This window comes from Triturus cristatus, chromosome 7 (genome assembly GCF_964204655.1).
Source record: "Triturus cristatus chromosome 7, aTriCri1.1, whole genome shotgun sequence".
Lineage (NCBI taxonomy): Eukaryota > Metazoa > Chordata > Amphibia > Caudata > Salamandridae > Triturus > Triturus cristatus.
Window position 1 is genome coordinate 317,345,297 of NC_140590.1, and position 17,991 is coordinate 317,363,287.

Consider the following 17,991-nt stretch of genomic DNA (forward strand, 5'->3'; position numbering starts at 1 on the left):
AGCTACTCAGTCTGTTGACCGATCCCCCGATACGTCTGCCCCTTCGGGAGGATCTTCTGTTGCAGCTGCAGGGGACGGTCCTCCACCCGAACCTGTCCAGCCTCCACCTCCATGCGTGGAGATTGAGCGGCGGCAGTTGATGCCATTTGACTTGCATCCTGAAGTCTGTGATATCATTCTGGCAGCCAGGCGTCCCTCCACAAAGACGGTATACGCCTGCCGGTGGAACAAATTTGTGGCATGGTGCACAGCAAAGGGCTCTGCCTTGGGCACCTTGAAAGGTTATCTTTCTGCCATCTCTGTCTTCTTACGGCTTCCTGATCAGCCTTCTCTTTTCAAGTCCCCTGTAGTTTCACGCTTTCTTAAAGGCATTACTCACACGTTCCCTCCTGTCCCTTTCGTAATGCCTCAGTGGGACTTGAATCTTGTCTTAACATTTCTGATGTGCGCTCCCTTTGAGCCTCTTCACAATTGTCCTCTTCGTCTTCTGACTCTTAAGACTGCTTTCCTGGTAGCCATCACCTCGGCTAGACGGGTGAGTGGGCTCCAGGCTCTATCGTCCAAGCCTCCTTTTCTATCTGTTCATCCGGACAAGGTTGTCCTTCGGCCTCGTCCTTCCTTTCTACCGAAAGTGGTGACCCCCTTTCATCATGGGCAATCTGTCACCTTGCCCACCTTCTTTCCGCCTCCATCCAAAGAGGAAGAGCGGCTCCACCGGCTGGACCCAAAACGTGCACTCTCCTTTTATTCGGACCGCATGAAACAGTTCCGGGTGGACGACCAGCTTTTCGTTGGCTACGTGGGTGCTAAGAAGGGGAAAGCTGTGCACAAACGGACCATCTCCTGGTGGGTCGTTTTGTGTATAAAAACCTGTTATTCCTTGGCAAAAAAGGACCCTCCTGTTGGGCTGCGAGCCCATTCTACTCGGGCCACAGCGGCTACTACTGCTTTGGGCCGGGGAGTCCCTTTGCAGGACATCTGTCAGGCGGCGACGTGGGCTTCGCTGCACACTTTTGCCAGGCATTATTGCCTAGACAGCCAAGTCCGGAGGGATGGCTTCTTTGGCCGTTCTGTCCTCCAGGACTTTTTGGTGTGATCTTGGTTTGCAGACCCACCACCGGGGTTGGTATTGCTTGGGTATCTATTCTAAGGTGAGGTATCTAACTAATGTGTTTCTTTCAGATGAACAAGTTACTTACCTTCGGTAACGATGTATCTGTAAGAAATATTAGTTAGTTAGATTCCTCACCGACCCACCCATCCTCCCCGTTCTGCGAACTGACATCTAGGGTTAAGGCTATCCTTTTCAGGGCCCTAGATTTTTTGGCACCAGTGTCGGTCTCTTGCATGGCTCTGCGTTCCTGGCGCGGAAAGCTATGTACAAGAACTGACGTCAGCGCGCGAGGGCGGCGTCTAAGTACTCCGACGTCATTCCCGCGCACGACGCCAACGACGGACGCGTAGCCGCAGACGACGCCTAGCGACGCGCAAGGCGTATTGCTACAAAAATCTTCCGGCTCCAGTCTGACGCCTGGGGATATTCTAAGGTGAGGAATCTAACTAACTAATGTTTCTTACAGATACATCGTTACCGAAGGTAAGTAACTTGTTCTACAGTAATTAAGTCGACTTTCATCACTTGATTCTGAGTACTGACCCAGGACTGAATCTAGGATCCAGTCCTGGAATTCCAAAAGTAATCTAAAATGTAATCTGTTGCAAATAACTTGAATTTTCCATTGATCTCAATGCATTGTTGTGTTTAAAATAGAGTTGCCTATTGCAACCACTTGTAACGGTTTACAAAAGTCAATTGCATATTGCAAAAGTATTTATATGAAACATCTAATTCTGAGAAAGTATATTTTAAATCCAAGTGTGGTTCTAAAATAAAACAAGCATATCTTTTTTTGATATATAAACCATTGGCCTAGAGTTCAGTTATTGAGTGTGTGAGACCATTTGCTGACTGAGTGTGTACAACAAATGCTTTACACTGTCCTCTGATACTGCCTTACTGCTCGACCAAGCTACCACTTTAGAGAGTAAGGTTATATCTAACTTTAGCCTCTGTCAAACCCTGGGGGACTGTGGACTCTGTACACCCTGTACCTATTAAGGGACAGTATATACAGAGCCACTTTCTCACAGGACTGAACACTGCTGACTCGCTAGGCAGGACGATTTCAACGTCGGTAGCCCTTCGACACTATGCCTGGCTGAGGTCGACTGGTTTTTCAGTAGATGTCCAAGCTACGCTTATGGGCATGCCTTTGATGGCCGTCGCCTGTTCGGTGACAAGGCAGACAATGCGTTAGAGCGCTTTAAGGACACTCGTGCTACTGCCAAGTCCTTGGGCCTCTCCACCACCCGCCCTGTGCAGTCTGCTTTTCACCCCTTTCGTGGCTGCGGAAGGGGTGCCACGCCACGTTCCGCCCAGAGCCACAGGCTGCCGCAAGCTGTTTTGCCCTTGCGCGGCTGGGGACGTGGGAACCACCGCCGAGGCCTAGGGGCCAGCGAGCAGGTCAGTCCACCACAGCCCCCTCTGCAGCTGCCTCCAAACCCTCCTAGTCTGACCTTTCAGTGCCACCAATCGCAAGTGGGCGGCAGGATTCGCCATCACCTCCCTTGGCGCACGATCACGTTGAACAGGTGGGTTTTGCAGATAGTCCAAAGGGGCTACTCCCTCCCATCTAAGAGTACCACTCCATCCATGCCACCTCAGCACCATTGCATGTCGGAGGATCTTCTGGCCCTTCTCCAACAGGAAGTTTCGGCACTCTTGGCCAAGGGAGCCATCGAGCGAGTTTCTGACCCAGAAGTAGGTCGTGGTTGCTATTCCTGCTACCTTCTGGTGCCCAAGAAGGACAAAGGCCTGCGTCCTATCTTGGATCTCAGGAACGTCAACCGCTTCCTCCGTTAGGAGAAGTTCAAAATGTTGACGCTAGCTCAGGTCCTGCCTGCCCTCGACCCTGGAGACTGGATGGTAGCGTTGGACTTGCAGGACACTTATTTTTACATCTCTGTTCTGCCAGCCCACCGGCGTTACCTGCGGTTCACGGTGGGCCACAAGCACTCTGTTTACCGTGCTCCCCTTTAGCCTTCCCAGCGCCCCTCGGGTGTTCACGAAAGTGATGGCGGTGGTCGCAGCTCATCTGCACAGGTCAGGGTTTCCAGTCTTCCCCTATCTCGACAACTGGCTGTTGAAGGCGGACTCGCCCCAGGCAGTCTCCCACCTCCAGACTAAGGCGGACCTCCTGCTCTCGCTGGGGTTCACTATGAACGTCCCAAAGTCACACCTGATTCCCTCTCAGAAGCTCCTCTTCAACGGAGCGGTTCTGGATGCGGCGCAGTTTCGGGCCAATCCTCCCGAGCAGGGAGTCTGGGATATTCGGGCCATGATTCCGATCTTTCAGCCTCTATACTGGGTTTCGGTCAGGGTGACCCTGTGGCTGCTGGGTTTGATGGCCTCTTGCAGGCTGCCGGTGTATCATGCCAGATGGCATATGCGGGGTTGCAGTGGGACCTGAAGTTCCAGTGGGCACAGCATCAGGGGAACATGTCCGATTGGGTCAAGATCTCAGAGGGCACTGCACGCCAATTGCAGTGGTAGCTAACAAACCAGATCCCTCTCCCTTCCCCAACCGGAGTACATGGTAGTGACGGATGCAACACTTCTAGGGTGGAGCAGCCACATGGAAGAGGCAGAGATCAGAGGCCTCTGGTCTCCGGCAGAGCTCCGGGCGATTCTTCTTGCACTCAACTCATTCCTTCCCTCTGTCCGGGGAAGAGTAGTGCAGGTGTTCACGGACTCCACCACCACCATGTGGTACTGCAACAAACAGGGCGGGGTGGGCTCGTGAACCCTATGTCAACAGGCCATCCGTCTCTGGATATGGCTGGAACATGAGGGCATTTCCCTGGTGGTTCAACACCTGGAAGGTTCACTGAACGCCAGGCGGACTAACTCAGCCACAGGTGAATGATGGATCACAAATGGCGTCCTCACTCTCAGGTGGCGGAAGGTCTCTTTCAGCAGTGGGGAGAGCCGTGGTTAGATCTATTAACTACCGAAGAGAACGTGTAATGTCAGTAGTTCTGCCCGTTGGAATTTCCAAGGCGTGTCTCGCTAGGCAATGCGAGTGGAGTTGCGTCTTCTATACACCTTTCCGCCTATACTAGTTCTGCCCACAGTGCTGAAGATCAAGCTCGACCGGGCCCAAGTCATCCTTTTGGCTCCGGATTGGGCACGAAGAGTCTGGTATCCCGAGCTGTTACACATGGCCATCGATCCTTTGATCAGACTGCCTCTTCGGGAGGAACTTCTGTCACAGCAGCAGGGGACGGTCCTCCACCCGAACCTGTCCAGCCTCCACCTCCTTGTGTGCAGATTGAGCGGCAACAGTTGACAGCCTTTGACCTCCCTCCCGAAGTCTGATGTTAACTTGGCAGCCAGGCGTCCCTTCACTAAGATGGTATACGCCTGCAGATGGAACAAACTTGTGGCATGGTGTGCAGCAAAGGCTGTGGATCCCCTTTCTGCCCTTCTTTTTTCTGAGGTTCTCTTGTTCCTCCGTTGTTTGGCCCAGCAGGGCTCTGCTCCGGGCACTCTAAAGGGCTATCTCTCTGCCATTTCAGCCTTTCTTAGGCTTCCTGATCTTCCTTTTCTTTTCAGGTCCCCTGTTGTAAACTGCTTCCTGGAGGGCATTACTCATCTTTATCCTCCTGTTCCTTTCGTAATGCCTTAGTGGGACTTGAACTTGGTTCTTACCTACCTGATGTGCGCTCCCTTTGAGCCGCTTCATAACCGCTTCATAACTGTCCTCTCATACTTCTTACTGTAAAGACTGCTTTTCTGGTTGCCATCACCTCTGTTCGCAGGGTGAGTGAGCTGCAAGCCCTTTCTTCAAAACCTCCTTTTCTGGCTGTTCATATGGGCAAGGTTGTCCTTAGAACAAGGCCTACCTTTCTTCCAAAGGTGGTTACTTCTTTCCATATTGGTCAAACCATCACTTTGCCTACCTTCTTTCCCCCTCTGCATCCTTCTAAGAAGGAAGAGAGGCTCCACCGTCTGGATCCAAAACATGCACGATCATTTTGTTTGGATCGTACCAAACAATTCTGTGTGCATGACCAGCAGTTGGTTGGCTAAGTGGGTGCAAAGAAAGGTCGGGCAGTGCACAAATGGACCATCTCTAGGTGGGTCGTTTTGTGCATTAAAACTTGCTATTCTTTGTCAAAGAAGGAGCCTCCAGTGGGACTGTGCCCCCCTTCCACCAGGGCAACACCAGCGACCACTACTTTGGGACGGGGAGTCCCCCTCAACGACATCTGTCAGGCAGCTACGTGGGCATCTCTGCACACGTTCACAAAACACTACTGCCTGGACGGTCAAATCCGGAGAGCCGGCTTCCTTGGCTGTTCTGTTCTCCAGGACTTTCTGGTGTGAAATTAGTTCGCAGACCCACCTCCGGGGTTGGTATTGTTAGGGTATCTATTCAAAGGTAAGGAATCTATAACTAATTGTCTCTTTCAGATGAACAAGTTACTTACCTTTGGTAACGGTATATCTGTTAGGGACATAGATTAGTTATAGATTCTTTACAGCCCCACCCTCCTCCCCGTTCTGCCAACTGACTTCTAGGGTCGGGGAATCCCTTTCAGGGCCCTAGTTTTGTGCACCAGTGGTCAGTGTTTTGCATGGCTCTGCGCTTCTGGCGTGGAATGTCGTGTAAAAGAACTGACGTCTGCCGCGAGGGCCGGCGTCTAAGTGGCAACCACGACGTCATTCCAGCGACCACAACGCCAACAACGAACGCAGAGCCAACCGACCACCTTTCGAAGCGCAAGGGTACTGCTGACAAGGTAGTCTCCGGATCCAGTCTGACGCCTGGGGGTAATTCTAAGGTAAGGAATCTATAACTAATTTATGTCTCTTACAGATATATCGTTACCAAAGGCAAGTATCTTGTTCTTTAGGGAAAGAACACTGGCGCTGGGGACATGGTTAGCAGGATCCCAGGTCACTTCATTTAAAATTGCATCAAAGACCAGGCAAGAAGTGGTTGTGACCATGTCAAAAATTGTGCACTTTCCTACAACGGTGTTCTGATTTGTTTCCCCACACTACCTCCTTGAGAAGCCTTTGACTGCTCACCCTCACTTCCTGGAGAGTCAAGTGTAGAAAGTGTGTACTTGGTCTAATTTTCAGAAACATGGTAGGCCGAGCCTTAGGTCAGCATTAACTCACAGCCACAGCTGTCATGGTTATAGTCCAGAAAGAACATGCCCGATCTGTGAGCTCCTGAACAGTTTTTGGCAATGGTTATCTAGATATGTTCTTGAGTCCTAGTTTTGAAAATAGTGACTTGCAAAGGAGTGAATGGATTTCCAGGTAGCTGTCCTGTTGAAGTTACCAATAAAATGATGCAGTAGTCTGTTTTTATTGGAATGTACCATAGTTCTCCTCTGTATCAAGGTATTGTGTGTCTTAAAACGATTTTCAGACTGTATGAATGTTATGATTCGTGTATGGATGGTACGTTAGGTAATTAAAATATGTCTGGGTTTTATGGGAATATGGCCAGGTAGTTAAAGAGCTCTTTGGCTAGAGTGTGGAAAGAAGCCTATGTTGGTTTGTGTGACCCTTATCGTTAGATTAGCAAGGAGATCCACAATTACTTTTGCGAAAAGAGAATGGCTGGCTGTGCTTTTGCGTCATCTTTCTCTTGTTTTTACTTCCAGTAGCCAGTCACAATTCTCAGTGTGCAGTTAACCAGGCTATCAGGTGTCTGACATAGTGGTATTCTTTATCAGTCCAACTGGCCAAGTCAAGGGAGACTAGCTATTGCTGCTGGAATGGGATTGGCATCTGTCAGAGGCACAAAACTTCAGGGACCTATACCCCAAACCTGGCTGGTCTCTAGTTCAAATAAGATTCCCAAGGCACTTGGGGCACACACATACATCTAAAATACTCAATGCTTTATTCAGGCTCTTTTTTTAATGGCTGTACTTGAAACAGTGCAAGCATGGCAAACAGGAGAGAGCAGTTTCCTCACCAAAAGCATGAGGGAAGTCAATCCAAATGGTGGCCGCTCACCTGTGAACTACTTGTTCCCAGGCCATGTTAGACTGCCTAACCATGCTATTTTCATGAAAACCCTGAAAATAATCATAGTCCATGATACCTTCCTAAATGTTCTCAATACTGTTGGTCCTAGTCCCCTCTAAGATGAACCAGATCCCAATAAGTGCACAGCAGTTGTCAAAAAACATAATTGGGTAATTATCAGAAGAGTACAAACCCACACCAGACTTTTAAACTCATTTACAAAGCATTAAACAAATAATTGGGACTGGAGTACTGGAGTGTGGAGTTGTCCAGAGTGATTTTAGAAGAGGCCATGTAAAACCATGATAATGCATATAATTCAAATTGTTCTGAGAATCCATGTAGACAGCTGCAGCTGACTGGGCATTCACTATAGTCTGGTGTGAAAAGAACATAGTCCATTGCTAGTGTACCTGATGGGGTTGCAGTGATATAGATTCACCACAATCAGTTCTGTAAATCCCCAGCTTCAGGTCACACGCATTCTTCGTCAGGCTGTTGCAGCCTGCTGGGCTGATAGGGTCTTGTGGCTCATTAGATCCGCAGATATTAGCAATGATATGTCTGCAGTCTTTAGTGAACAGCTTTTCCCATAAGCTAACGCTTTTTTTTTATATGTTCCCTGGAAAGTGACTAGTATTTTCCTTAAGTAAAGAGAACACTCTTGAAAGAAAGAAAGAAAAAAAAAAGGGAAAGGAAAAAAAAGCAACAAAAAGTAGGCTATAATCTAACTAAAAGTTTCCATTTACTTGAATTTTCTGTTATTTCCGAATAGTGAGGGGGATGCCAGTATTTATCTGCTTTTGCTGAATTTTATGGTCTGCGGATAAGGCACATCTTAATTTTCCTTTTGCCGGATTACATTTCCCAATTGCTAATAGAAGTCTGGATCTGACGATCATCTGATGCAGTCAGTGTTCCCCATTCAAAGTACCCCTGCCACTGGGTCTGCTTTATGGTGTTTTTTTCACCACCATTGCTTTTAGGTCATGATTTGTAAACCACAGTGCCAGCAGTAAAGGTTCTGTTCTCTAATTTCTTTCTATTTATTCACCAAATCGGAAGGGCAACTGACTTATTGGCTAGAAGGCTGACCTAGGAGATGCGATTTATAATGTGGGCTTTCTGACCTTGATCTTCTAATTGCATAAGACTTCTTTCCTGGACCACACATTTTGTGTTTCTAACTGAACTGCTCTTTTTGCATGTACCTGATATTATAGATGTGTAATGTAAGTATGTCTAATGAAAAATAAACTTTAGTAATAACTCCAGTACAAATTACCACTTCATAACATCTCAGTTTCATTAATCTGATTTTAGCTGGACCCTACACATAATATTGCTTTGTCAATAACATCACCTGTTTGAGATCTCCCAGTCTTATGTTTGAGATGTTCTGTTGCGGGTACTTTGCCTGCTCTTGTTTTGGTTTGCTGACATGCAAAGAGCATGTTTTTCAATTGATTGAAGAAGGTAGCATTTTTACTCCTAATTCTACTGTGGTTGACATCTCTTCTAGGTAACCACCCACAACCTACATTCCTCCAGCGATGATGAGGAGAATGATCTAAAGGAGTTCAGCTTCCCACAGGAGGCTTCCCTACAACAGGTGGGCATAGCACTAATCTTTCCAAAGGTTCTTCTTTTGAGTGTGCTGTATTTGCTAAACAGAATTTCTTCATCTCGTCGGCAGGCTTTTATGGACTACCAGATGCAACAGATGACATCAACCTTCATTGACCATTTTGGCTTCAATGATGAAGAGTTCGGTGAGCAAGAGGAGAGTGTCAAGTTAGTATATTTTTCCAGTTTACCTTCCAAAGCTCATGTTTTGGGCTAATGGCCTTTTTGTTTGTGCAAGACAACCCTCTCTGCCTATTTCAAGTAGGACCGCTTTTGAGTGTAACATAAGGGGGTCAAAGATGAACCTGTTTATGGACAGCAAAGTATGAGCAAGAGTGTGCTTATAGAAAAGGACACCTGATGTTTCCCTTTTAGTTTAAATAAGTCTTGAAAGGCATGGTGTTGCCATAACATTTAATCTGATTCACTCTCCACAGTTGTTAATACTTACTGTTTACTTTGTATTGGAATTTTATAATCTGGTTAAATAAAAATGAATTGGTTGTTGACCTGCAGGAACTAGTTATTACCAATAACTACAGAGATTGTTGCACATGAAGAGTGTTTGTAGTTTGTTGACCTGCAGAGAGTAATTGCCATATAAAAGGAGTTCTGGCATGCAAAATTCTTAGAGATAAAACATACAATATAGCACTTAAGTTATAGAACAGAAGCCATCAAAGATAAACAGCTGTAGCCTACAGCTAAATATGAAGTGTGGCTAGATATATCAGGGCCCCAATTTCCCGCTTAATAGACTTAACCTGTTACACAACCAACATGTAGTTGGTGTCAATGTGCATTCCTAGTGGTTATGGGTAGGTCCACCTTTCCTAGTATTTTGAGTAATTTATAGACCTGCATACATGGGATACAACCACCAAAACGTTAATCAAAGAGCAGCGATTTCATGTATTGTGGAATATCACAATAACAGAAATTAGAGAAGTTTTGTGTTGAACATGTAGATATCATATATATTTTCATTGTCAAAGTTGCTTTTATTCCCGTTCTCTTCCTTTGTTCTTGATGTCTGAAAGCTATCATGTGTTTCACCCCTTGCACAGTGTACAGTTGTTTTTATTACTAATACTATGTATGTGCTCATGCAAAAATAATTGCAGTGGTAAATATACATTTCTAGTATATTGGGGGGAGTGGTGGAGGGACATATTTTCCTTTTCCGCGCCTTTTAAGGGTGGGAGTGTTGCGGTTTGTCTGGGCATCAATTCTTATGTAAATTAATCATTGGAGGCTAATTCTGCAGTCTGGGTGTGTGTCCTGGGGTTCTGCATCATGAGGACTCTGGTTGTGAATTGACAAAGCTATGGGTTATTACTAATGCATGTTAAGCGTAATGCAGTGGGACAATTTTGATAAAGGATTGTGTTGTCAAAATACCTTATGTGCAAAGTACTTGTTAAGCAGTATTGTAGGCTCCATATTGATATTGAGAATCTTGCAAAAAAGCAATATTCTATAGACGATGGGAAAGCACATGTATGATGATATAGAATTATGTCATCTAACTGAGACTTCTAGCCACAGATTTATTACCCTAGAATATTCCCCAGGTGTCAGACTGATCCAGACAATCTTGAGCAGTACCTCTGAGTGCTGGTAGGTTGCGCCAGCAGATGTTACCTGTGAGGAAATTGGGTGTATTATAGGTTCTGCAACCTAGCAGTGTAATACATTTACCAACACCTTTAGGCCCAGTAGTTTTTGTCTGTAAAACCCTCGGCTCACCCCTGGGTAGCTGTGGCACTGTGCAACAAGGCTTAGAGTTACAGGCGTAACGTTTTTAAACAGCACCAAAACAATTGAAGAAGAAATTGAGACAACACTCAAGAAATCCAACTCCAATTTATAACAATAGACTATATTTTGATAAGAATTTAGATACTAGAATGAAGAAAATCCGCCAGAGGGTTCTAGAGATATAGATTTTACAAGCGATAATAAATCAAAGCAATTTCACTGAACCACATACAAGCCTTGGCAAAGTAAACTAATTGAGCGCTTAGAAACTTTCAAGGAAAACTTGGGTAGGTGTCAATGCAGTCAGACGCATTTGGTGCAACCAACTTCAGCAGGGAGCTAGCAAGGCCCTCAATAACAGTTACCATCACGGATTATGCAGTCCATCAGCAGTTCCAGGCTCTTTATCTGCCTTACAATTGATTCCGTTGGAATGGTCCTGATGTAAGGGATGAAGGGACCTGAAGATGCTGTGGATGCAACACGGTCGATGGGGGTCTTTTTGAAGACATTCCTCGGTCCATGACGATGGTGAGGGGATCCTGGTTTCAGGGTCGACGTCCCATGAAGTCCTCTCTAATCTGGATGAAGTCCAGTCGCCATTTGGCTACCAGTCGCCTGTTTTCCTAGACTGGATCCGCTCCTTCCTTACTGGCCAAACTCAAACCGACTCTCGCCCTTCCTCTCCGAACCCACAGAGATCAGATGGGGAGTGCCCCAAGAATCCTCAGTCAGGCCCACATTCTTCAACATCTACATGGCCCCGCTAGCAAACATTGTCAGAAAACACGGACTCGGTGTAGTATCCTACGCCGACGACACCCAGCTCATCCTCTCCATCACCAAGGAACCCGATATCACCAGACACAGCTTCCAGGAAGAAATAGAGGACATCACCTTCTAGATTAGCAGCAGCTGCCTGAAGCTCAACTCAGCGAAGGCAGAAGTTCCCGTCCTAGGATCCACCCGCATCCGCGTGGTATGACACCTGGTGGCCACGCTCCCTCAGCAACCATCGCCCACACCCACGGACCATGCCCGCAACATCTGCATCATACTAGACTCCTCCCTCACAGTGAACCGATAGATCAACGTCGTATATGCCACGTGCTTAAACAGACTCCGCAAGACCTTCAAGTGGATCCCTCCGAATCCAGGAAGACCGTCACACATGCACTCATAAACCGCAAACTGGACTACCGGGACACCCTCTACGCCGGAGATAACAAATCTCCACTCCACAAACTCCAGACCGACCAGAACGCCGCAGCCAGACTCGTGCTCTGTATCCCACAACAGGACCACCTCACCCAGCACCTACAAGACCTCCACTGGTTCCCTGTCAAAAAGTGACCTTCAAGCTGCTCACTCATGCCTACAAATCCCCCCACAACACTGGACCCCGTTACCTCAACGAAAGAGTCTCCTTCCACACCCCCAAGAGAAACCTCCGCTCCACCGACCTCACCTTGGCCGAAATCCGACTCATCCGAAGAGCCAGGACGGGAGGAAGAGCCTTCTCCTACATCTTAACAAAGAGCTGGAATGAACTCCCTCTCAACATCAGACGAATCCCCACAGAAGCATTCAGGAAGAACCTCAAGACGTGGCATTTCGGATGACGCGGAGCAGTGCCTATATAGGTACCACCCTAGCTCGCTGATGTAATGTATTCCTCTTCTGCGCCAGCAGCACCGATCCGTAGAGCTACCTCAGTCAACTTTTTTAATGACCTGTTTTGACATTTTGTTGTCCGCTTTTTTTTTTTTGCTTTGCTTTACGGAATGTCCCCTAAAAGCCTGTGAGTTTCAACCCTTATAGTGCCTTTAACAGGCAAATATCGATGACAGACACACCTTGGTTTGTTTGTGGTGCCTGGAGCCGGACCACGAATCCAAGGCCTGTTCGGAATGTCAGACAATGCACCTGAAGGTGATTAGGGAACACCTCCATGAAACTCTTGACTACTTGTCATTGGACGACCATGCACCAGGTCCCAGTTGCATAAAAGCTTCCGGGCCAGCTCTCAAAGTCACTCCAGTTGGTCGTTGTTGAGACCCCGTACTTCAAGAAGTCAGAGAGCTCTTTGACTTCAACACGCTGATTCAATACATTGGATGAGGCATTGGAATGATGCCACATGTCAAGGCCCTGCTCCTTAGTTTTTCTCCTGGAGTCTGTCTGCTCTGCATCTTCCTGAGTTTTCCAGAGCCCGTCCAACTGAAGGAATTTTATAAGGCCATGCACCTCATTCAACGTGGATATGCCTGTTGACGGAACTCACCTGTATGGCGATAAGGCTGATTCAGCGTTTGAGTACTTTAAAGACAGCAGGGCCCCCACCAGATCATTGGAACTCTCTATGGCCCGATTAAAACCACACTCCGCCTTTCGTTCTTTCTGTGGCTATGGTCGGGGTTACCAGCTGCGTCCTTTTCCACCCAGCCAACATGGCCAGCAGACTACCCAGTCTGTTTGTGACCATGGACACGGCTCCCACAAACAACGTGGGGCTCAAAGCCAGAGGCAACCGTGGAGGCAGGATCAGGCTACACCTGCCACCTGGTAAGACATAACTTCAGACAGTAGTTGGTCCAACTTTTTAGGTGAGTCTATGCCCTTCTCTTCCTGGAAGGCCTGCCACCTATGCCACTGTCCTCAGATTGGCTGACAGAGGAACACCTCTCACTGCTAATTCAGGAAGTCCAGGCTCTTTTGGTCAAAGGAGCCATTGAGAGGGTGCCAACATTAGAAGTAGGTCATGGTTGGTACTCCTGGTACATTCTGGTGCCAAAGAAGGACGGAGGCCTCGGTCCCATTCTCGAAGAAAGAAAAGTTCAGAATGCTCACTCTTGCTCAAATCCTGTCTGTGTTAGACCCTTGCGATTGGATGGTATTATCATGCCCGCGGTACGCCCATTTTCTTATTCCAGGCATGGGGACCCATCGGTGTTACCTGCAATTCATTGTGGGCCACGGGCACCTTGTTTGCTGTGCTCTCCTTTGTTCTTACCAGCGGCCTCTGGTGTTTATGAAAGTGTGATGGCAGTGGTTGCAGACCATCTGCGGAAGTCAGGGGTTCCTTTCCTCTTAACTTACCTTGATGGCTAGCTATTGAAAGCGGACTCACACTCTGGTAGTCGTCTTCCCCCTCCCCCCCCCCCCCCCCCTCCCTCACCCCCTCCAGACTAATGTGTACTTCCTGGATTTGCTGGGCTTCATTATCAATGTGCCGAAGTCATCCATCTACCTTTCAGGCACTTCCTTTCATCAGAACCATTCTGGACACAGTGCAGTTCTTTGCCTATCCTCCAGAGTGGCAAATCCGGGACACACAGGCTGTGATTTCGATGTTTCAGCCTCTAGCCTGGAATTTTGATTTTGCCCTGAGGCTGCTGGTCCTTATGGCCTCCTGCCTACGCTGGCATATGTGGGCTCTGTGGTGGGACTTAAAGACCCAGTGGACGCTGCATCAGGGGAATCTCTTCGACCTGGTCCATATATGGGAGGCAAATGCAAAAGACCTCCAGTGGTGTCTGACAGACCGCGATTGGGTCTGAAGTGGACCTGTCTCTCTCGTCCCCACCCAGTGCTAACTGTGGCAACAGATTTGTCACTTCTTAGTTAGGGCAGCCACCTGGGAGGGGTGAAGAGTAGAGGACTCTGGTCTCTAGCCGAGTCGCTGCTCCACAGAAACCTATTGAAAGCGATTCGCGTGGCATTAAAAGCCTTCCTTCCATCAATGGTAAGTTGGTTCAGGGCTTCTCAGACAACACCACCTCCATGTGATACTGCAACAACGTGAACGGGGTGGGGTCTTGGAACCTGTGCCAGGAGGCACTACTCCTAAGCCCTTGGCTGGAATGTCAGGACATACTACACCTTGCAGGATCCTTAATACCAGACGGCGGGACTATTCCCAGGAGGAACAGGGTCAATACTGATTTGCTTATGGCTGGGTCTGAACTGGGGTGGCGAAGTGAACTAAAGAAAGATGATGGATTCAACCCAGATCTGTGCCCTGGGGGTGAGTGTCTGAACAGTTTCAGCACTCCATACGTCATCTCCTTGTGTTTGGTTTGTACGCCAAACAGAGCACAGCTAGCTATGTCTCATGCATCATGAATGGCACCTACATCTGGATGTTGTGCAAGGTCTCTTCTGGGACTAGAGCAAACCTTGATTAGTTCTGTTCATCTCCATCAAATGTGAAATGCCAGCTCTTCTGCGCCTTGGCGTTTCCAAAGCTGCTCTCGCTCGGAGACTCATTTAGTTTCGACTGGTGCTCAGGACATCTGTATCCCTTCCCACTAATGCTACTTCTAACCTGAGTCCTGAAGATCAGGACAGACCAGGTCTAAGTCATCCTAATGGAGTCTGTTATTCTGAACTCGTGTGCATGAGCATCTGTCCTCCAATCAGGCTGACCCTTCTGAAGGATCTCCTGTCGCAGCAACATGGGAGGGTTAAGCACCCAAACCTGCACGCACTTCTCCTTCATGCGTTTGAATTGAACGGCAGCTTTTGAGAATTTTCGATCTCTCTCGCATAGTTTGCTTGGTCATCTTGGCAGCTAGGCATCCCTCAATAAATTTCCATATACTCCTGCCACTGGTACAAGTTTGTGCCTTGGTGCACAGATAAACTGGTCGACCCACTTTCTTCCCCTTGCCCGAAGTGTTGCTGTTTTTAGTGTACTGGCAAGGCTTTATTCTGGGCTCAGTTAAGGAGTACCTGTTGGCCATCTCAGCCTTCCCTTTTTAAGTCACCTGTTGTGAGACTTTTTTTAAGGGTCTCCAGCATATGTTCCTCCCTAAACACTTCATCCTGCCCCAATGGGACCTTAATCTGGTTTGATCTTTTTTGGATGATGTATACCATTTGAACCCATGGATAGCTGCCCTTTAGGACTCCTGACAATCAAAACTGTCTTCTTGGTTGCCATTACTTTTGTCAGGAGAGTTGGTGAGCTGCAGGTGCTTTATGCTCAACCTCCCTACACTGACTTCCTCCCAGAAAAAATGGTCCTTCCCACCTGTGCCTCTTTTCTGCCAAAAGTGTTCTCACCCCTCCACTTCGGCAAAGCATCACGCTGCCAACCTTCTTTGATCTGCCTCACCCTTCCAAGGAAGAGCAGAGATTCCACTGTGTGCACCCAAGAAGAGCGTTGTTCTACAATGATCGCACCAAAGAATACTGGTTAGACGATGAACTATTTGTTGGATTTGCTGGAGCCAAAAAAGGTAAATCAGTACAGAAACTGACCAACTCCAAATGAGTTGTACTCTGTATTAACATCTGCTACACACTGGCCATAATGCATCCCCAGGGTTTGCGGGCTCATCCTACCAGAGCTAGCAGAGTTCCAGTCCTGAATATTTGTCAGGCTTCTACGTTTGCATCCCTGCACAAGTTTACCAAACACTACTGCCTTGACATTCCGGTCTGGTGCGATGGGCATTTTGCCCATTCGGTTCTCTGGGCCTCACTGGTCTGAGACAGTTTGCAGACCCACCACAGGGGTAAATTGCTTAAGTAGCTATTCTAAGGTAAGAAATCTGCGGCAAGAATTCTCTATCAGAAGAACAAGTTACTTACTTTCGATGACGTCTTGTGTGATTGAGAATCTTATGTAGCCACAGATTTCTTACCGATCCTCCCTATTTTCAGAACCTGTCTGCCTATCTAGAAAGTTTGCAGGCTCTTAGTTTTGGCACACTGTTCCAAATGGCATTCTGGCATGGTTTAGTGCTTCTGGCACTGAATTAGTCACATAAACTAATGTCAGCTTGCTTGGGTGGCCCCTGCTGATGCTGAGCTGATCAGCACCACCTACCGACGGGCAGAGGGTAATGCTCTAGATTTCTGCAATCCCGTCTGATGCTTGGGGAATAGCCTATGGTAAGGAATCTTCGGCTATATAATCTCTACCAGATGAGGCTTACCGAAGGTGAGTACTCTTTCGTTATGACCAGAGAAACAGGAGTCCATTTCAAAGAATAAGAAGAGAAGTTAGATGGCATCTTTAAAAGTAAGTTTCCTCAAGTTACTGGGCGGTGCCAGTTGTTTGTAAAGTGAGATATAAAAGCTGCATATCCAGGTAAAACCTTTCCCCACCCACCCCAACAAAGCTAGATGAGTAATGTCCCCAGAGACTGGTCTTGCTTGTAGTACTGTGCCTATGGTTGTGGGTGCTGTCTTCGATAAATGGTTGCTATTAAGCAGTTCAAAAAGGCGAGCAGCATGTGCCAGGTGCTGCAAGATACATGGCAGCATGTGTCTTGCATCCTCATTCAGAAAGAGCATCTGACTCCATCTAAATCAGAGCTATCTGTGTTGGGCATTGTCTCTGAAAATTGGAGAGTCATATATTTGGAAGGTGGTTTGAACTGCTCTGCTGGCTTACTAGCGGCCTTCATGGGTATGTCACGAAACCACGAAGGAGACAGAAATGTGGCAAGAGATTTTACTGTATGAAAAGTTTGTGAAGTGGATTTCATTACATAGACTTATTGAATTGTAGGATTTCTAATGGACATCTGACATATTCAGGAAATTATGTTAGACCTGCATCTGTGAGTATGTGATGCCATCACCTTCAGAGAGGTTGAGGGCATGTTACTGAGGAGGTTGGTGGAAGAGCCCAGCAATGAAACCATGGCAGCCGTATTGGAGATTTGAAGGTCTTCACAAATTAAACTGGTTCTGACTGACAGGAATGCTGGTGTAACTTGTCTGGGTTGCATTAGCAGTGTAGTGATGCTTGTATTGAGTTTGTGAGATACATGAGACAGCTATCCTATTCTGTGAGGTATGAAGCAACTAAAGTATTGTCTTCATATGGACAGGATTGTAAAGAACTTTTTTTTTTTCATTTTACCTGCAACTAAGCAGTGGTTTACGTTGATGGATTATTGATTAGAGCCTCAAAAAAAGCCCCAGGTCTGCGTGCCGAATAAAGGGCGAAACATGTTGACTGTATAATCTGAAGAACAAAGGCAGAGAATTTGAATAAAAGTAACTTTTAACAATAAAAAATTGTATTTTGACATGTTAAAAAAAACAACAAGAAATGTATTGGTTTCAAATATTGAGATATTCTGTCATACCTGAAATCACTATACTTTCATTAATGTGTTGGTGTTTTCTTCCCATGCTCGAATGTCTAAATTTAAAGTGTTTTTTGAATTTAGTGCTTGGCATAGGCATCGGGCTCCTTTGCATTAGTAGGTGTTTGTAACCTTTATTTTCCTGCAAGCTGTTTAAGACTTGAGCTGGGTCCTTCTCCAACTTTTGACCAGCTTTCTTTTCCTTTAACCTTTTTATGTGTTTCTGTTTTTTGAGGCAGCTGTTGGTAAAGTTCTACATATCATATAGCCCTAGAGTCTGCATGCATGGCGACCATGTGCATGTTTAGCTGGTACCAGCTGGCTGCGTTCTTCAGCTTTTTGTGTAATGGTGATTGATTGTGCTCCTCTAGAAGTATAGAG

The 17,991-nt window shown here is 47.0% G+C and overlaps 1 protein-coding gene across 7 annotated transcripts in view; it reads left to right on the top strand.

The window, feature by feature from the left end:
• Positions 1 to 17,991, top strand: part of PPP6R1 (protein phosphatase 6 regulatory subunit 1) — a 1,096,922-nt gene that overhangs the window by 518,775 nt on the left and 560,156 nt on the right. For all 7 annotated transcript variants that reach the window (XM_085616386.1, XM_085616383.1, XM_085616382.1 and 4 more), the window contains exons 14-15: positions 8,637 to 8,726; positions 8,811 to 8,908. In XM_085616386.1, coding sequence (XP_085472512.1) covers positions 8,637 to 8,726; positions 8,811 to 8,908 — 188 coding nt within the window. The remainder of the gene's footprint in view (positions 1 to 8,636; positions 8,727 to 8,810; positions 8,909 to 17,991) is intronic.